The 18,432-nt window shown below is 39.9% G+C and overlaps 1 protein-coding gene across 1 annotated transcript in view; it reads left to right on the top strand.

Moving 5' to 3' along the window:
• The window catches only part of KL (klotho), a 49,625-nt gene extending 32,108 nt beyond the window's left edge, over nt 1–17,517 (top strand). Inside the window, exons 2-5 of the mRNA XM_049822921.1 lie at nt 3,445–3,955; nt 8,621–8,889; nt 11,482–12,598; nt 16,028–17,517. Of these exons, the coding sequence (XP_049678878.1) occupies nt 3,445–3,955; nt 8,621–8,889; nt 11,482–12,598; nt 16,028–16,365 (2,235 nt within the window). The 3' untranslated portion in view covers nt 16,366–17,517. The remainder of the gene's footprint in view (nt 1–3,444; nt 3,956–8,620; nt 8,890–11,481; nt 12,599–16,027) is intronic.
• The last annotated feature ends 915 nt before the right edge of the window (nt 17,518–18,432 follow it).

Raw genomic sequence — 18,432 nt, 5'->3', positions numbered from 1 at the left:
ATCCCATTAGCTTGGTATAAGTAGTGCCATATGAGACTTCCCAGGCTATTTAGGACATCTGCATGGAAATGGCAGATGTGACCTATGCCTCTATTGTTCTGGGGTGGAAACTAGATGCCCGTGTTCAGGCAGCTGTGTGGAGCCTGAGATCTCCATTGCCTGTAGTGGGATCTTGGGCATCTAGCTCACATGTGGACAGTGTCTTCAGCTCAAAATGTGTCCCACCCTAGGAGTGGGGTTCATTTGCCTGAAGACAGGTATAGGTGCAAATTATCATTCGACACCTTCTGTAGTATCCCAGGTGTCTCTGTGGAGCTGAGGGATGTGACTTAGGATTTATGGGAGACTCAGCTTTTTGAAACTGGCTGGAATTCAGGCTGGAATACTCTGAAGTCTCTAAAACTGCATTAGACACCTAATTTTAGGCAAATTAACTCTGTCCCAGATGTCCATAGAGACTCTCTGCTCTCTCACTGGCTTTTTCCAGCTTTATTTCTATCAGGTTTTGAACTACATTAATCTATGTCCACAGAGCCTGGGGACTTTGATGCACTGTTTTCTATGTTTAGCTGTTTTTTAATGGAAATAATGCAATTCCACTTCATACACACTCCAGAGGGTAGACATTTAAGTGGGCTTCTTCTCGCCTGCTTTCATCTCTCTGTAGAAGATGTCTTGTCTAAACTGAGTAACAGGTTTTGTCTGTCATCAGTGGAAAGAGATGGACTCCCGAAGAGTGACTCACCCTGCGTATCTTAGACAACAGTCTACTCATTTTCTATAGAGGCAGACTAGATGACTTGCTTAGAAAGTAATGTGAGATAAACCCACATAGCTACTTTTCCTGTTTTTTCATTGCAGTGAGAGAGTAAACAGCACCTCCTTATCTGTGTAGAGGGATAACCTGTGGGATTCCTTTCCTCCTTTCTTCCTGGTAGACTCAAAGCTACTAAAATGCTGGAAGATCTTTCTCCACTGACAGGAATAGGGAGGGCCAAGGGTCATGGGGCAAATCCTCCACAACACGTGAGGTGCTCTCTGGGTGGGCAGCATACTTGCAAGTGCAGATGACAGAGATGAAATTGTGTGTTCAAGAGTGTGCATGGTAGTATCTTAACATTTGAGACAGGAAATCTGGAGGTGACTCAGGTCCAACAGAGGAAGAATACATGGCTCCTTTATGAGTGAAAATTTCGGTGTGCAAATTCGAGTTGCAAGTGGTGGCACATTTGTTCCCAATGGTATTTTAAAAACGTATTTAAAGCGTTGGGTGTGTAGTGTTTTGGTCATGATGCATAATGTCTTTTGTTCTTTCATCAGCGTAATGGAGCTTCAGTGTGAAGTAAAATTAAGTCTGTGCTTAGGTCAGCTCTCATTTTTGACATGAGACTTTAAAGTGGTTACTATATTTAGTTTCTCACTAGCATCAAAATCCCTTGTATTAGTATAGACAGCTGGTAGGACTGCATCACATTTATTTGAACTATTGATGTATTATAAATGAGAGCATGTATGCTGAAGTTTGCAACTGAGAGCTTGATTCAGGCACACGCACATAGGTGTGTACTGTGATTCACAGTTTCCGAGATTGTTCTCTCTGTGTTCTGGTGACCACTCTAAAAGGGCATGGGCCTAGTCTCCTCTAGAGCCGGTGTCAGGTCTGTACAGGTGTTTTATATACCCGATGGTGATTCAAAGGCAGCAGGTTTTTGTATGGGGGCAGCTGAACTGAGCCTTGATTATTGATCTTACCTTTAGTTGTCCTTCACTTCCAATTGTTTTTCTCCCAGCAGAGAATTAAAATTCTGCAAGAACAGTAGAATGATAGAATTCATTATTTTTCCTGGGTAATTAATGGTGTGTGTGTCAAAAATGATTAATAATCTTAATTGCTTAATGTTCCTAGTAATGCTGGCAACTGGAAATCATTGTGGTTCAAAGCTTGAATGGTAAGAGTGTGTGAAAAGAAAAACTGTGAACAGCAGCTATCAATAAATTACTGATAAAATTGCCAACATACCAACTGCATGGAGTGGAATTATAAAGCTTTCTATATGGCTTGTATTCCAGGGAGGGCTAGAAATGCTTGTGACATTTTGATTAATAATCTGTCATATATATTCATCACACCTGTGACTGTATGGCAAGAATGGAGGTTCTTGTCATCACAGCACATATGAACAAATACTAGCTGATAAGTCTTAAAATGCAAATGTAAACTGGGAATAGTTATTAGGTAGGCTTCATTCTAATGAATAGATCTCATATTTTTTACCTTTTTATCAATGACCTAGAAAAAAGCATTACAATTTCTACACTGTGTAGATGACAAAAAGATGGGATGTTGATTCATAGAGCAGTCAAAATTCTTTGATAAGCTGAGTCCAAAGAAAAAATACATTTTAGATGGTGAAGGGCTCTGGAGATATGGTAGTTTAGATGAGCATATGCTCACAGTGTAATGCTGTGGCCACATAAGCAGAAATACCGTATTAAATTGTCTCTGGTTTTACTGCTGGCAAGACTACCACTGGCATATTATGTCTAATTCTGCTTCTACAGTTTAAGACAGATGATGACAAATTGGAAGAGAATCAGAGGAGAGCAGTGAGAATGGTTAGATAGCTTGAAGCTATGCCTGAAGATAATGCAAGGCTCCAGGAACTTAATCTATTTAGCTTTCAAAGGGAACATCAAGAGGCTGTTTCAACTGACTCTGTAAGATCACGGGAAAGAAATTTGGTAGAAAAGATCTCTTCACAGTAACAGATAAAATTATACCAAGACAAGTGATTGAAATCTGATGCTACAGGTAAATAGCATATTTTAATAAAACAAATCAAATTGAATTATTGGAATAAATTTTCAGGAGCTATGGTAAATTGTTTTTCACCAGACTTTCTTAAATCCAGATTGGTAGTTTTTTTCCTATACTGTATGTTCTGGTGCAAAGAGGAATAAGTTCAAGTGTATTTCTTTGTCTTGTATTGTTTGAGAGATCTGGGCAGTTCTTAAGAATAGACTTTCCTTCTTTATAGATCTGTGAATCTACAGATAAAGTGATATTCCTGTAATGAAAATATACTTTGAAACATGTTCAGTTAAATGCATTTTCATTTTTGTAAATACTGGAAGTATGTCTGAACTCAGTAATAAAAGTTAATAAAGGTGTCTAACTATAAGTGTGTTCAGTGTCTTGGAATAGTATCTCATGGAAAACCGAGATGCTGTTTTCCCTAACCAACTAGTGATTTGTAGCTGATATATGGTATTAAAGAAAAGTTAATTAAAAACATTGCAATCTGCTGATGAATGAATTAAGGCTGAGCCCTCACATGCTGTGTTTATGTGGTTACTCCATGATACTGGACATCAGTACTTGAGATGAATTGTGTTACTTAAGATGGAATTTCAGGTGTATTAATTAGTGTTTCTTTTCAACAGGCCCATGCTGAAGTGTGGCATCTCTACAATGACCATTTTCGTCCAACTCAAAGAGGGAAAGTGTCCATTGCCCTTAGCTCCCACTGGATAAAACCTCAACATATGACTGAAAAAGACATAAAAGAATGTCAAAAATCCCTTGATTTTGTGCTCGGCTGGTTTGCTAAGCCCATATTTATTGATGGTGACTATCCGGAGAGCATGAGAAGCAACCTCTCATCTCTGTTGCCCGAATTCAGTGAAGTTGAGAAGAAGTATATCAAGGGAACAGCAGACTTTTTTGCTCTGTCTTTTGGAGCTACCCTGAGTTTCCAGCTTTTGGACTCCCACATGAAATTCCAGCAGCTGGAATCAATAAGCCTCAGGCAGCTCCTTTACTGGATAAGCAGTGAATATAACAACCCCCAAATATTCATTGTGGAGAACAGCTGGTTTGTTTCTGGTAGCACCAAGAGAGATGATGCCAAATATATTTACTATCTCAAAAAATTCATTATGGAAACTTTAAAAGGTAGGACTGAGTTTACATTAATATGTGCTTGACAAAATCATAATGCAAAATAGCCTACAGAGACATGTTGAAGAGCCAGGCTGAAAACTAATTTTACATTCGTCTAACATTCATCTTGGCACTTATGAAATGAGACTCCAAATCCCTTTCCCTGGGTTTGTTCTTTTCAGCTCTTGAAGACCCTTAATATCTGCAGATAGCATTTGGTGAGCTTGATGCGGCTGTCTTTGAAATCAGTAGGAAAATTTCTGTTGTCTTTGGTGGGAGGAAGTGTAAAAGGTGTGAACTATGCTCTTAATTTACTGTGTTACTTATTAATAGTTGTTTTCCATATCTGAAGATATATGAATGCATACATACAAAAACTTGAGAATATATATGTGGGAGGGTAAATACTATGCAATAAGAGTTCTGCTGAAGAAAATGTAAGGCTGAAAGAATACATTTTTAAATGAAAAATTGGAACCTTTTCATTCTGCATCTCAGTGTTGCCCTTGTACAAATTTTACATTGGTTCAGCTCTGGACATGAATCACAATAATCTGAATTTACATCAGTTTAAAGAGAACTGAATGTTTGAGATTATGTAGTCTAAATTATTTAAATTGTTAACCTATTATTTTTTTCCAAACAGTAAGAGAAATACACTACCTTATGTGAGAATTCTTTTCTATTTTCCCACTTCCTTGTGGCAAAACAGATTTTTTTCAATCCTAGTAGTCACCAATAAGTTGTTGGGGTTCCCATTTCCACTTCACTGTCTTTTAGTTTCTTAATTTACAGTTTAATAATTGATTTACTTGTCTACAGTTTACTGTTCCGGTTTTAAAAACAGCATTATTGTAGCTATTAGTTCAGACAAGATAGCCATTGTGTTACATTGCCATTTTCATAAAAGGGATGAGCAAAAATGGCTTTCATTTTAATCTCAGCACTCATGAAGATGCAGAAGATTCCCACAGTTGTTTCATCTGCTATTCCAGAAACCTAATTCTGCAGATAAATTACAAGGTGAATAAATGCATGAGCCAGTGCATCCAAAATGGGAAGAATGGAATGCAGAACAGTTACTAACTGTTGCGTTTACAGTATTACTTGTTTGCATGAAGTCAGATGAAGAGTTCATCTTCACAAAGGGGTCATATTCCTGTTACCCATACTTCTCCTTAGTTTGTAAATTGCTGGGCATACATACCTGGATCTGCCTTTTAATCACAGCTAGCTGGAAACAATCTCAATTTACAGAGTTTCTTTCCTTCTAATGTGCCACTCAGTAAATAATAACAAAACAACAACAGTATGACAGTCTTGTCATATTAACTTAAGAATCCTAGCACTTGGCTAAACTTCTACAGAAAAAAAAAAAGGCGCCGAGACAGACTGGATCGGCAGATTGGCATCATTACGATGGAAATTATTGCACCCAAATCCTCTGCAGTTAGAATCTGCAAAATCCAATGTAAATATTGAAGTCCTCTATGCAATACCTAGGGGAATTTAGTTGAGAAAGATCCACAAAAGGCATCATGTTGGCTCTGAGCAGTCTTGTTGGACAACATTAAAGACCAAAGACAAAGGCACATGTTGTCTCTCTCAGAGACTTTCGGACATGTCTAGCCAGTGCAATAAAGCATTGTAATGTAGAGATTCGTGAGCTATTTACCACGAGATTCACTCCAGCAGTCACAGGGCAGTAAAATGGCTTTGGAGCTATAGCAGTGACAAGCAAGAATAATTAATTTAGACCCCGGGCCACATAAATGTGGTTTTGCTGCTTCTTAGATCTAGCCAGTATCTTTGCCTGATAATGGATATGCACTGGTTCAGACAAAAGTGCTCATTTCTATATCTATGTTAACAAGTAAGTGCAGCCCTGTTGGAGCAAGCCTGTAGAGTAAAAAGAGTTGGTGTTGAGGGCTTGGTGTATATGTGTGCATTCCTGAAGCCCATTTCTGGGTTAATTTTACCCCAAAGGAACCCAGGTCATGCAACCTGAGACTAGTCTGTGATGTGAACCAAAGTGTGATGAGGGAATGAGGGAGGTTTGTGTGTGCTCCAGATTTCAGCTGAAGTGCTGATGTAGATACCCATTCTGACACTGCATGCTGTAGACAAGCTCCGTACTTTTTTTTTTTTTTTTTTTTTTTTTGGCTCTTGGAAAGGATGTCTTTATTTGGGATTCACAGCCCTAAATCCTTTTACTGTTTACTATTATTGATCTTTTTTTTTTTTTTTTTTTTTTTTCCCAGATACCATTTAGGGTTGAATAGAGTAAATAGAGCTGTAATATAAAGTAGTTAAATATTAATTAGAGATGCTAATTGGTTGGAGATGTCTTCTCACATGGGTGGGTATGTAACCACTTACTGTAGGGTCATATTCACTTTCCTGCTCTGTGTCTGGTGCAACAAATAAATTGATTGTTCCTTGTGAAGTGGAGCATGTTGACCAGGAGGGCATGCAAGCTCCTCTGTGCCATGTTGACTAGCCGAGGGACTAGGTCATCATCTGGGGAGTTAGCAGGTCTGAATTCAAAGAGTTAAGGAGAACAGCCAGGTCCCTGACAGGTCAGGACCAAGCTCTTCTCCGTACGTCCAGAGGCAAAACGTAGATCCCTGGGCACCTTCCACATGGAAACAGGGGCTGCAAGCTTCACACCTCAGCTTCACGCCCTGGGGTTGGACAGCAGCTGAGCAGAGGGTTTTAAGGATCTGTATTTGATGCTATGGCTCTGCCATGTTTCCTTGGACTATCTGTATACTAGTGAGCTAAACAGAGCGTGAGCTGAACTGCTGTTTAATTTTTAACCCAGTTCTGGCAGAGTTCTTGCCTGCACAGTAGCACACTTCCAGGCATGCTGTAGGGGATTGCTCAGGTCAGGAGTTATTTCCAGTGGGTGGTATGGACAAACCCACTCAGTTTCAGAAGCAAGGACAGTTTAGGTTTCAGTCAGTCTGCCTTGCACACCAACAGACATAAAAAAGAGGGGAAATATGTAATGGAAAAAAAAATGACAATAATTTTCATTGTGGTTTTCAGTAACAGGCACCATCCGTGTGGGCTACTGTGTTTGAGACTTCCAGACTTTTTGGAACTTCCAAAAATTTTTCAAGTTGCTTCTTTCATAGGTGACACTTAGAAGTTAATACATTTTTAAAGCAGGATTTGAGGAGAAATTTTTATGAGGTGCTCAGAAGTGTGGGAGTGCTGTGTGATGACTTACAGAAGGGGTGAGATGCTGTTCAAAGAGAAATTCTCACTGAGACCAGTTCACAAAGTGGACCTGTATTGGCTTTTACGCTGCTGGTATGACAGATGTCATCATGGATGCATGCAGAGGTTAGAAAAATACTGGCATTTGCCAAACACAAAAGAATTATGCCTTTAGGAGGAGAAATATTCCATTTCCTTAGACATTTTCTCATGACCTCTGGTAGAGACTGGGCCAAATTCATTGCTTATTTAACCGCAGTTCATTTAATTGATTCAAACAGGGTTATAATCAAGAATCCATGTGGTCCTTCGTAACTGATTGTAATGAGGTACATTAATAAAACCAGGAAATTAGGATCTTGATATTCTGGTTGCCTGAAATAACGCTTTCAGTGTTACTAGGCTGGAAAATATTATGCTCAGTCAGTACCCAGTTTGAGTTGACAGAAGATGGTGAGTAATAAAGATAAACTCTGCTGGCTACAGAGCCAAACTCAAGTTCAAAAGAACTTTTAAGAATGCGCTTAAATGCATTGCTGAATTAGGGTGTGTCTAATTACGTAATTAAAATAAGCACACTCCTTTGTGCTTTCCTGAAGCTGAGCCTTGCCCAGGAACATTTTGCTGAATCTCAGTGTTTAATACAACTAAAAGTGAGTATCCTTTGGAATCTTAAAATAAAACTGTAATGCTGGCAATACTAACAGATGCCAGTAGACCTTGATACTAACCTTCAGAGTGTGTGGTGATTCTTAAAAGTCAAACAGTTGACCTAGAACATACGCATATTTTTAGAAACCCTTGAATATTTAAGCTGGAAAATGCTATGCTATAAAAGATACAAAGAGACAGAATTATCAAATAAAGCGGGTCTTCCTGCGTTATCGCTTGTACTTAAAATCTGTGGTAATAAAAACTCATCAGCGCACCAAAAGCGTTGTCAGGGTTTTCTCAATATGTGTTTGTAGTGGAGGGGAAGGAGAAAAAAAGAGTGTGACTTTTGTTCGCTTACAGGGTAGTGCTGCGTTAATGGCACTTGAGCTATCCCGGAGTGAGCTGTGGTGCGTGCTTAGCAGAGTGCAGTGCAGTGCAGTTACTGGCTCAGATGCTGCAAACAGTCCTGGCGTGCTCTGCTCCAAGGCTGGGGTTTGTTTGGCACGCCTAATTAGCAGCACCGCTCAAACCACTGCTGCACTGCTTCTCTTTCTAAATCTGGCTTGTTTAAAGCCAAGCCAGGTACCTTTACTGCCTTGCACAGTGCACCCGTGACCTAGCAGCTCCCTGAGTGCAGTTGAAATATCTTCCCTGAACGGGCTTTGAGGCAGGCCCTGAGATACTTATCTGACCTGCTGCATTGTTCTTGCACATGAATACCGCAAACATTGCTGATACGGTGTAATCTACAGAGGAAAAATGAGCACTGCGATAAGTTTGGTTTTGTTCTTTCCTCAGCCATCCGGTACGACGGAGTTAATGTGTTTGGCTACACAGTCTGGTCCCTCCTGGATGGCTTTGAATGGCACAGGGGATACAGTATTCGACGTGGATTGTTTTATGTTGATTTTCAAAGCCACGACAAGAAGTTGATGCCCAAATCTTCTGTTTTGTTCTATCAAAAGCTGATAGAAAAAAATGGCTTCCCACCTTTGCCTGAAAACCAGCCCATAGAAGGTGTTTTACCCTGTGGCTTTGCTTGGGGAATTGTTGACAACTACATTCAGGTGAGTCTGATGATAAAGCCGACAGGCTGTCTAGCCAGATCAGTGTACAAGTTCATATTGATAAATTTGCTGGATAGAGTGTCTTTGCCAATATATATTACCACAGTGCTGCAAGGAGATGGGTACAAGGGTTTTGTGCCAAGCACTGTGTCTCTCAGTCTTCACTAGCCTTTCTGCATGTGACCAAGGCGATACAGTCAGATTGAGATATGATAAAGAACATCTTAGAAAAACATACGGAAATTGAAAGGGGTCTGATGCTCATCTTCCCTGGGCATGTTATATGAACAGTTACTGGAAGTCAGTCCTTTTCAAATGGAAGTTGATTAGATCTGCTAAAGTGTATTTCTAAATATCCTAGTCTATGAAATGGGAAATATTACTGCTTTTTCATGTCTATAGTTTTAATGGTAATATATTTGTCTGCTGTGATAATATGTTTTAGAAAACTTCCTGAAAGCTCTTAAAACTCCAGTGGCATGTTTCTACATCTTATGTATATATATCCTTGTACTGTTGTTAGAGGGCTTTTGTGTAAAAAAAAGTAAACAATATTAGATTTAGATGAAATTTTTGTATTCCTTCTTCGTCATTTTGTGTAGTACTGTGTCTGATGGAGGCCCGCAGTGCCCCTGGGTAGCACCTAGCTAGATCATGGATCCAGTTCATAGCTCTCACTCTTTATTTCAACTAAATCTGATACTTTGGGAGAATCTTTCAAATTTTAAGACTTCATAGCATGAGTAAAAATTGTAGCTTAGTTACAGTCTCTTTAACAGTTTGGCTCTGTAATTCTCAGATGCTGTTTTGGCTTGCGTGGCTTCTTTAACCACAGTAAAGAGGTGTAGTTAAATTCAAAGCTGAGGCTTGATCCAAGAACAGAATTTGTAATTTATATTTTCCACAAAGACCGAGTCGTTCTTAAGGCTAGAGTATAGGGGGCTTGTTTGTTTTTTCTCACTCCAAAATAAGATCTGACTTTGTTCTCTTGAAAAATACTGCAGCCTCCTTACCTAGTACACTGATTTCCAAAAAAATTCAATGGTCATTATCCTCCTAGCTCCCAGGTAGGTTAGGGATTGGAAATGGAATTGCTGCCTTTGGGATCGATAACAAGTATAAAGTTGCAGAGTCTGTCAGCCTAAGACAGTTAAAAAATCCCTCCCATCCCCAAAACCTTCAAAGTTGTATATTTTCATTTCAAAAGGCCATTGAAACATTTTGTGCTGTAAGGCTTAGGTAGTGTGATTTGTAGATGCATCACAGTGGAAAAACTCTTTTGACAGCATTCCCACAGTATTAGTGGCAATGCATGCTTTAGTAATCTACAAGGGACAATTCTCCAGAAAAGCAATTTCCCTCAGACATGCTGTTTTTTATTACTTTCTTCTATAAGCACAGTACTGACCTCTCCGGAGAAAATAGCAACTGATTTTCAGCAGCTTCTTTACACAGTCTGCAGAGCCTCAGCTACAAGTTGAACACTGGTTGTAGGCTGACACCTGCTTTTCAAACAGAGGGCAGGACAAGGGAATCTGAACTCAAGGGGAAACCGCGCACCAAAGAAAAAAAAAAAAAAGGAAAAAAGGACAAATGAACACATGTGGTACCAGTATCCTGTAGTTTGGATCTTTCTTGTAAGAGTTACGTTAGAGTATGAATGAGGAGATTTTACACTGTGCATTATTTTAAGTAATTCAGTTCTCCATTTTCTAGTCTTTATTGTGTTTGTGATACTCATTAAAAAGTGAAAGTATAATTCTGCGAGACCCTGAGAAACTCATCTTCTACTGTGTCAGTATGTCATATAGGCAATTCTGACATCTGAAGCCCTAGAGACATATGGGAAATGCATTTATTTTTGGAGTGACATATAGTGGGTTTACTTGGAGGCCTGAAAAAAAATTGATTCAGACATCAATAGCCTGCTGAAATAACTTAGAAATGAGTTCAGTATGAGTTAAATAAAAAAGGATGTCTTTAGCAAGAAGGAAAAATTTTGCTTGTCAACTGAATTCGTGCTAAAAATCAAGTGCGGAGCATTACTCATCTTTCATCATAGTCAGGGAAAGAACTGAACACAGAAATGATGTTGCATTTGTTATTTCTTTTATTGAATTCAGGGAGTGGTCTTGAAACTGAATCTACTGGGTAATTTACAACAGACAGTCTCTCTGTAGGCTCTTCCTAATCTTGAAAGAAAAACATTTTAAAAATTACTGTAGTGTTTGCTGAATATCTGCTTCTCTGGAGATCTGTTGCAGGCATAGTGCCTTATCCCTGAGCAATCCCTTATTTCCCAGACAGGCTGGAGCAATCTGGAGAAGATACAAATATGGTGACCATTAACATAAGCTTGTTTGGAAAGTAGGATGAAAATGATACATAGATTTGGTATTTTTCTGACATCACATGTTAACAGAAAATTAATTCATTCATATGAGCCAGAGATGTTATTGTATCAGAGATGCGAGAGAGGTGCTAAATGCAATGTTTTGACTTACTATGTTCTTTCACTACATTGTGCCTGATGATGTTCCCACCTACCTAGAACAAACAGCTTGAAACTGGTCTGTTTCTTATTCTACCTAGGTAGACACGACACCCACCCAGTTTCTTGACTCTAATGTTTATGTGTGGGATGTTCACCAGACAAAGAAGCTTATTAAAGTGGATGGAGTTTTCACCTCGAAACGCAAGCGTCAGTGTGTTGACTTTGCTGCTATCAGGCTCCAGATCTCTCTTCTGCAAGAAATGCATGTCACACACTTCCATTTTTCACTGAAATGGTCTTTAATCCTTCCTTTAGGTAACCTTTCTCTAGTCAACCACACTCTTGTACATTATTATCAGTGTTTTGCTAGTGAACTTCTCAGAGTTAACATAACTCCTGTTGTTGCTTTATGGCAACCTATGGCTGAGAATCAAGAGCTTCCAGTTTCCCTTGCCAAATGTGGAGCTTGGGAAAACCCAGAAACCGTTCAGGCTTTTGTTGAGTATGCCAAATTCTGCTTTACAAGTCTTGGGGACCATGTCAAATTTTGGATCACAATGAATGAACCGTCTGTGAAAAACTTGACATACACAGCAGGGCACAACCTGCTGAAAGCCCATGCAAAAGCATGGCATCTCTATGACAAAGAATTCAGGAGATCTCAGAAGGGTAAAATATCTATAGCTCTGCAAGCTGACTGGGTAGAACCAGCTTGTCCCTTTTCCAGGAACGACCAAGAAGTTGCTGACAGAATTTTAGAGTTCGACATTGGCTGGCTTGCAGACCCCATCTTTGGGAACGGTGACTACCCACAGGTGATGAGAGCATGGCTGCACCGAAGAAACAGTGTTGACCTCTATAATTTCCACTTGCCTTATTTCTCAGAAGATGAGAAGAAGTTAATCCAGGGCTCATTTGATTTTTTTGCCTTGAGTCACTACACTACTACCCTTGTGGGCTGGGAGAAAGAAGATGCACTAAAATATGACCACTATCTTGAAGTTCAAATGATCAATGACATCACATGGCTGCACTCCCCTGGCAGAGCTGCAGTAGTGCCCTGGGGACTGCGTAAATTGCTCAAGTGGGTTAAATCAAAGTATGGCGATGTCCCAATTTATGTTATGGCTAATGGAATTGACGATGGCCAGAATATGGTGTATGATAAGCTCAGAGTGTATTACATACAGAATTACATCAATGAAGCTTTAAAAGGTAAGGAACCATAGATGGTTTATATGTCACAAATCCCAGTATTAGTATGCGCTGTGTTACAGAGTATGTTTAACTTTTAAAAAAAAGAAATCCTATGCAGAATACTCCATAAATGAGATGTTATTGCAGCATAACAGATAGTTTTTCCTTTGATTTACGATTGATTGGTGTTACTAAACATCAGGAAGACTGACCTTGCACATATTCTGCATAAGACAGCAGAAGAACTTTTTTGTGGATTCAAGAAATTTAAGTAGATGTTACGTGAGTAGCTCCACATGATTTAGTCAGATTTTCTTCTTACTGCACTTCTACTGTTGTTCTGCTTTGTTGCTTCTCTCCACTGATGTGCCTCAGGGCTGGGTATGAGTTCTGTTCCTCAGCTGTCTCTGTATCTTATCCAACAGTGATCTTATCCAGCAGTGATCTTCATAATAATTCAGCTGTCTACCTCATTATGCCATTTCCTGGACTCTTTCCTGCTATTCAGAACCCAAAGCAGTCTTTTTCTCTGTCTCAAAGATTCATAAATTGTGAGGCAAAAAGGAGGCATTTTGAGTCATCCTGTCATACAACACATGCTGTTTTTTAAGAAAAGCACAAGATGCGAATGAGATAATTTTTACTGATGAAGAATCTTCTACATCTCACTGTAAGCTGTTGCAGTGGATAATTATTTACTGTTTTTATATATAAGTGTGTGTATAGGTATATATAACTCTTATTTCTAATATTAATTTCTTTAGCTTCAGCCATAAGCCATTTTGTTGTGCATTTCCATGTATTTTACCTGTGTAGGTATTCACAGACTGAAAACAAGCTCTCTCTCATTTCTCTCTTTGGTAAATAACACAGACAGAGGTCTTTGTGTCCCTTACTATAAAACATGATTTAGAACCTTTCAATTATTAAACTTTTTCCTGTTTGCCAGCATTCTTGAGAGGGGTAAACCCAGACCTGGACACGCTGTTCCTACCACAGCCACACCTATATCTCAGGCAGGTATAACGTAACCTCTTACCCTTTTACTCCTCTTTCATACATCTAAGCAGCCCATTAGCTCTTTTGGCCATGGGAGCAGCTTGGTTACACACACTCTGTGGTTATCTACTGAGATTTCAAACTCGGTTACAGATTCCTGCCCCCAGGCAGAACTCCCTCTGCTGAAGTACAGTCTGCGTGTTCTTTGACATCCTCACATTTGGTCCTGTTCAAGTGCCAGTTGCTTGCTTGTGCAAAGCTTGCTGCGCTAGCTAAATTATGTCCCTAATCTTTGTGTTACTGGCAAACTTTCCATAAAGCTAAGCTAATTGGCATTAATCACATGTATCTCCTGTAATTCTTATTTATCCAACCTTACATAATCTATTCTACTCTTTTGCTAGGTAGCAAAGGATGGCTGGCAGTTCCATAATTTGCTAGGTCATCCTGTCCACTCTGTTAAGTTTTGTCTTTAACTTCCTCCTCTGTAATTTCCACCTCTTGCACGAATTACTGAACATCAATATTAAGTGCCCAAGAGTTCTTTCTCTAGCATTTTGAAGCACTGGCTGCATGTTTTCTGCATCTGTAGTTAAAAACCGTATCTTGGCTGCATTTGGGCTTGTGGTTTCAGTCTTTTTTTTTTTTTCTTACATTGCTTTTCTCCTTCCTACCACTTTAGACCGTACCAGTTCTTGGCACTTCTGTTTTCAAAACGTGTATGGATATGGGCTTTTCTCCCAGTTCCCGTTAGCCAGAACACCTGCACATCCCCCTGTTTTTTACAGAACTTTGTCATTCGTACTGATCTGGAACCAGTATCCCCCAGTCAAGTATCTTCCTATCTTTCCACCTTCTTTGTCATGGATGAATATGTCCCTGCTAACTAGCCATAATACTTGCCCTAAAGCTCACTCTCCCCCTTTTGACATCATACACTCCTCCATAGTTTTTGGTCCGTCAGTAATACCAGCTTTTTCATTCTCTTTTCTTCTCCCGCTCTGGTACTGTGCTTTTGTCCGTCTTGTCCTTACACAGGGACCAAGCTCTTAACCTTGGCATTACGACTGATTCAGGTTTCTCCAAAACTTGCATTTTTTTCTGCAAGACCCTGTGCAGTAACTGAGATGAGTTACAAATCTCATGTCCTTACCTCAGTATCACGCTGGAGAGGAGATTTGGTACATGGGCATTCTCCCCTTAAAGTTCCCATTCTGCCTTCTTCCTCCAGCTGGTTTCAGGGACTGCATGTGGCAGGATTTGTGCGTGTAATGTTGCTCACTTGCATTGTTTGAGGAGAGCCAGCAGGTTTGTGCAGATAAATGATTCCAGAATACAGTACGGGACCCTTTGGACTGAGGCTGTATTTTTTAAGTGCTTTGTGCACTGTTTAAGTACATCTTTGCCAATTGAAAACAAAAGCAGTAACCATTTATGTAACACCATTAAATCCACAACATGCAGTTTTACAAACACAACTAATTATCCTGGGTAGCAGCTCTGTAAAAAGGCAGGTAAATATTATTTCATTTTACACATGAAAAGTAGGTTAGAAGTGCTAAATGTCTTGCATGTGCCTGCAGAAAGAATTATTTCCAGAGGCATATGAAAACTCAGCAATTGTTAGCTTTCAGTCCTGTGTTCATCTGATAGAAGGTGTTGCTTTAATTTGTTACAAGTAGTGATTTTGAGAGATAAAGTATTACAGTTTGTGTTTACTACTGTGGATTGATTGGTTTTGTATAGTGGGACTGATGGCTCAGGGTTAATTCTCCAGCTGCTGGAGCTCTTTCAGTTAGCCAAGCTAGCAGTATGAATTGTGGACATGTTCTCAGTAAAGATAATACGGGTCATCTTGGATCAGAAACTCAAGTCAATAACAAGAGAGGACTGTGATTTGCATAACCTTTCCACTTGCACGGGTGATATCCCCGTATGTGACCTTAGCGTGGGCACGTCTTTTTCTGGTGTCACTGTGCCTTTGCTAGTGAGAAGTGCAGCGTGATGTCGCGTGTTCCTTGGCTGTCCCCATCAGGAGGAGCTCTGCCAGGGAGAAGGAGCAATCGGAGAAACAGGTTGCAGAAGTCCAGGTGCAGGAAAACCAAAACCTGTATTCTTTCATACATAAAAAAGAGAGCCATCTTTTCACGATAGGCTCCATGCTGATCATTAAATACAGTCATGCAGTCACAGCTGTGTTTACCCAGCACAAGGAAATAAATTGCAGGATACTCGCAGATCACACTGCCTGGCAATGGCTGACAGATTCTTACTTTTTATGAGAAACACTTCATAGATGTACGTGTACCTTACCTTATTTTGAAGAAGAGAGGTGCAGATGTGGGTTTAACATCTCCTGCCCCTGCTTTATGTACTGGCATATGGTACTGCTCTTGAATGCCAAGGTGACATTTATTCATTTCTTCAACCCTTTGTTTTCTTTCGCAGCTTACACCTTGGATAACGTTAACCTGCAAGGATATTTCGTCTATTCTTTTAATGACAACACTGCTCCTAAATATGGTCTCTACAGTTACATTGCAAATCAATATGAACCAAAGCCTTCTATGAAACATTACAGAGAAATAATTGACAATAATGGTTTTCCTGGTCCTGAAACTCCTGAGCTGCTGTGCCGAGAAGAGGTTGCCTCATGTCCTGAATGCCACTTCTTCCGAACCAGAAAATCATTATTAGCCTTTATCTCTCTCATATTTGTGGCTTTTATTGTTACTATATTCTTCATTACTTACTACTCCAAGAGGGTAGAAAGACGATACAAATAGAGCTGCCCCTTTGAATACATCACTTGCTGCCCTTTCTCTTGCATCCTCTTGGGAAATCTGAAATAAGAGTGCACAATGTTGTGATTGCTTCAGCACTAGGAAGGCATTTACATTGCCTGATACTGCAGGACACTGACACTGAGAAGAGACTGCTAGCATATGGCTTCCAGAAATCGTTTTCTCTGGTTTAGTACATTTGGTTTATGACCAGTCCTTAATTCCTGTGGTTGGAGTTATCTCACAACTTTCTCTGGGACCTTTTGTTGAGCAGATGCTTTCCCCTCCTTGGTTTTGCCTCACTGAGTTGGACAGGTGAAAGTATGTTTTGAAGACATGGAGTGATGGAAGGGCCTGAACGTCAAATTCTCCGAAGGAAGACTGAGGAGAAACTAAACGGTTTACTTTTCCAAATTAGGGTTTAATGCTGATGTTGCTTGATCAGAGCCAGCACCTGACTGGAGCAGCGAACGTGACTGAGCAGAGACGGAGGAAAATTGCACAAAGCAGCATTGAGGGAAAGGACAACCCCCTTTCCTAAAGCAGATGCAGAGGGAAGAGCAGGAGGACACGAGTCTGTGCTGCTGGCAGCTCTCGGTAAATCAGTGAACTACTCCTCAGGTTGCTGACGGCTGCGTCTGACTTCAGGATGTCATCGGGAAACTTCATCTAAAGGAACGGTGTCTTTCTCAGTGGGGAAAACAGCAGGGGAATGTCCGGGGATGGCAGGGGTCATGCCATCTGATTGGAAGAGATGGGAAGGGTGAAAGGGCTTCTCTTTGATTTGCTCAGTAAAAAAACCACAGAGCAGGAACCGGGATGTCTTTGCTGTCCCGGCTGTCAGAAAGCTGCGTGCCTGACCCTATACCCACGGACACGGGGGGCTGGGGCTGGGGCACCCCGTTTCTGCACTTCTCGCAGCAAGTCGCACACACTCTGCTGCTGCCCGGCTACTTACCTGCTGGAAACTTGTGGGTAACTTAGTAAGATGGTCTCCGCATACCATTTAGTGTTGAGTGTGGAGACTTTTAAATCCCAGCATTTTGGTGTAATGATCCAGCAGTTTATTGCTGCTTTTGCCAGGGTCTGAAATCTTGGAGCTGTTGCTCTGAGCCTCTTCCAGGTTGGCTGGAGGGTCTCCTTTGAGCAACTGGATCTGGCCCTGGCAACATTTCATCCCAAAGTATTCCTGAGCTTCAGAGGGCCTCTCATTTTTCTCTCAGCAAGATAAATTAGCGAAATAGTAGCAACTTTGTTTATTAGTAGAAATAGAGAATGGAAAACCCCACTACCTTATTTTGCCTGCCTTGTGAATCACTATATTAGGAGTGTCCTCGCTCTAAAGCAGTGAGGTAATTTTTCTCTGCTCTCTATCTCTAGGCCTGCATCGCCTTCAGCTGTAATTGTATTTTTATTGCTGTGTGAATAATGTCACTCACTGGAAAGAATATTTTGAAGGAAATATGCTCTGTGTTAATTAAGAATTATTTATCTACTAAAGCTGATTATGCTATATTAAATGTGATGTTTATCTACTAGATGACTAGTAGATGAGTAAATGAACTCCCAGGGTTCCTTTCAACCTGAATACTCTGATTCTCTACTGTAAATTAAAACTTTCATATGAAATATGATTTTAATTTGTAACTTAAGATTCTGTTTTTTCTTAAATAATCTATAGAAATAGAAAAGAATGAGTATCTTATCATAACGATTAATATATTTGTCTTCTAGTTCCAGTCTTAAAATGGTCTCTCTTTGTACTAATGTATATTTTGGTACGGAGATTAAGGTGAAAAATTCAGAGTAAAAGTGATGAAGTATTAAAAACATATATAAAAATTATTTATAGCCTGATAGGACTTGCTGAATAAGAGCAAATTTTAAAATGCTGTATATTTATGCATTGGTGCCTGGTGTAGTGTGGATTATGAAGAAATAGCCTCTCCTTAAATGTATGAAATGCCAAATGGCTTTTTCCATGGCATAGCAAGGAATCACCTTGCAATGCATTACTCCAGTCAGCAGATGCCTTCGCAGTACATAACAAAAAGTGACAATCATTTAATA

This window comes from Accipiter gentilis, chromosome 19, assembly GCF_929443795.1.
Source record: "Accipiter gentilis chromosome 19, bAccGen1.1, whole genome shotgun sequence".
In the NCBI taxonomy this organism is placed as follows: Eukaryota; Metazoa; Chordata; class Aves; order Accipitriformes; family Accipitridae; genus Astur; species Astur gentilis.
The sequence above is the reverse complement of the archived record's forward strand: the minus strand, read 5'-3'. Positions and strand labels throughout refer to the sequence as shown.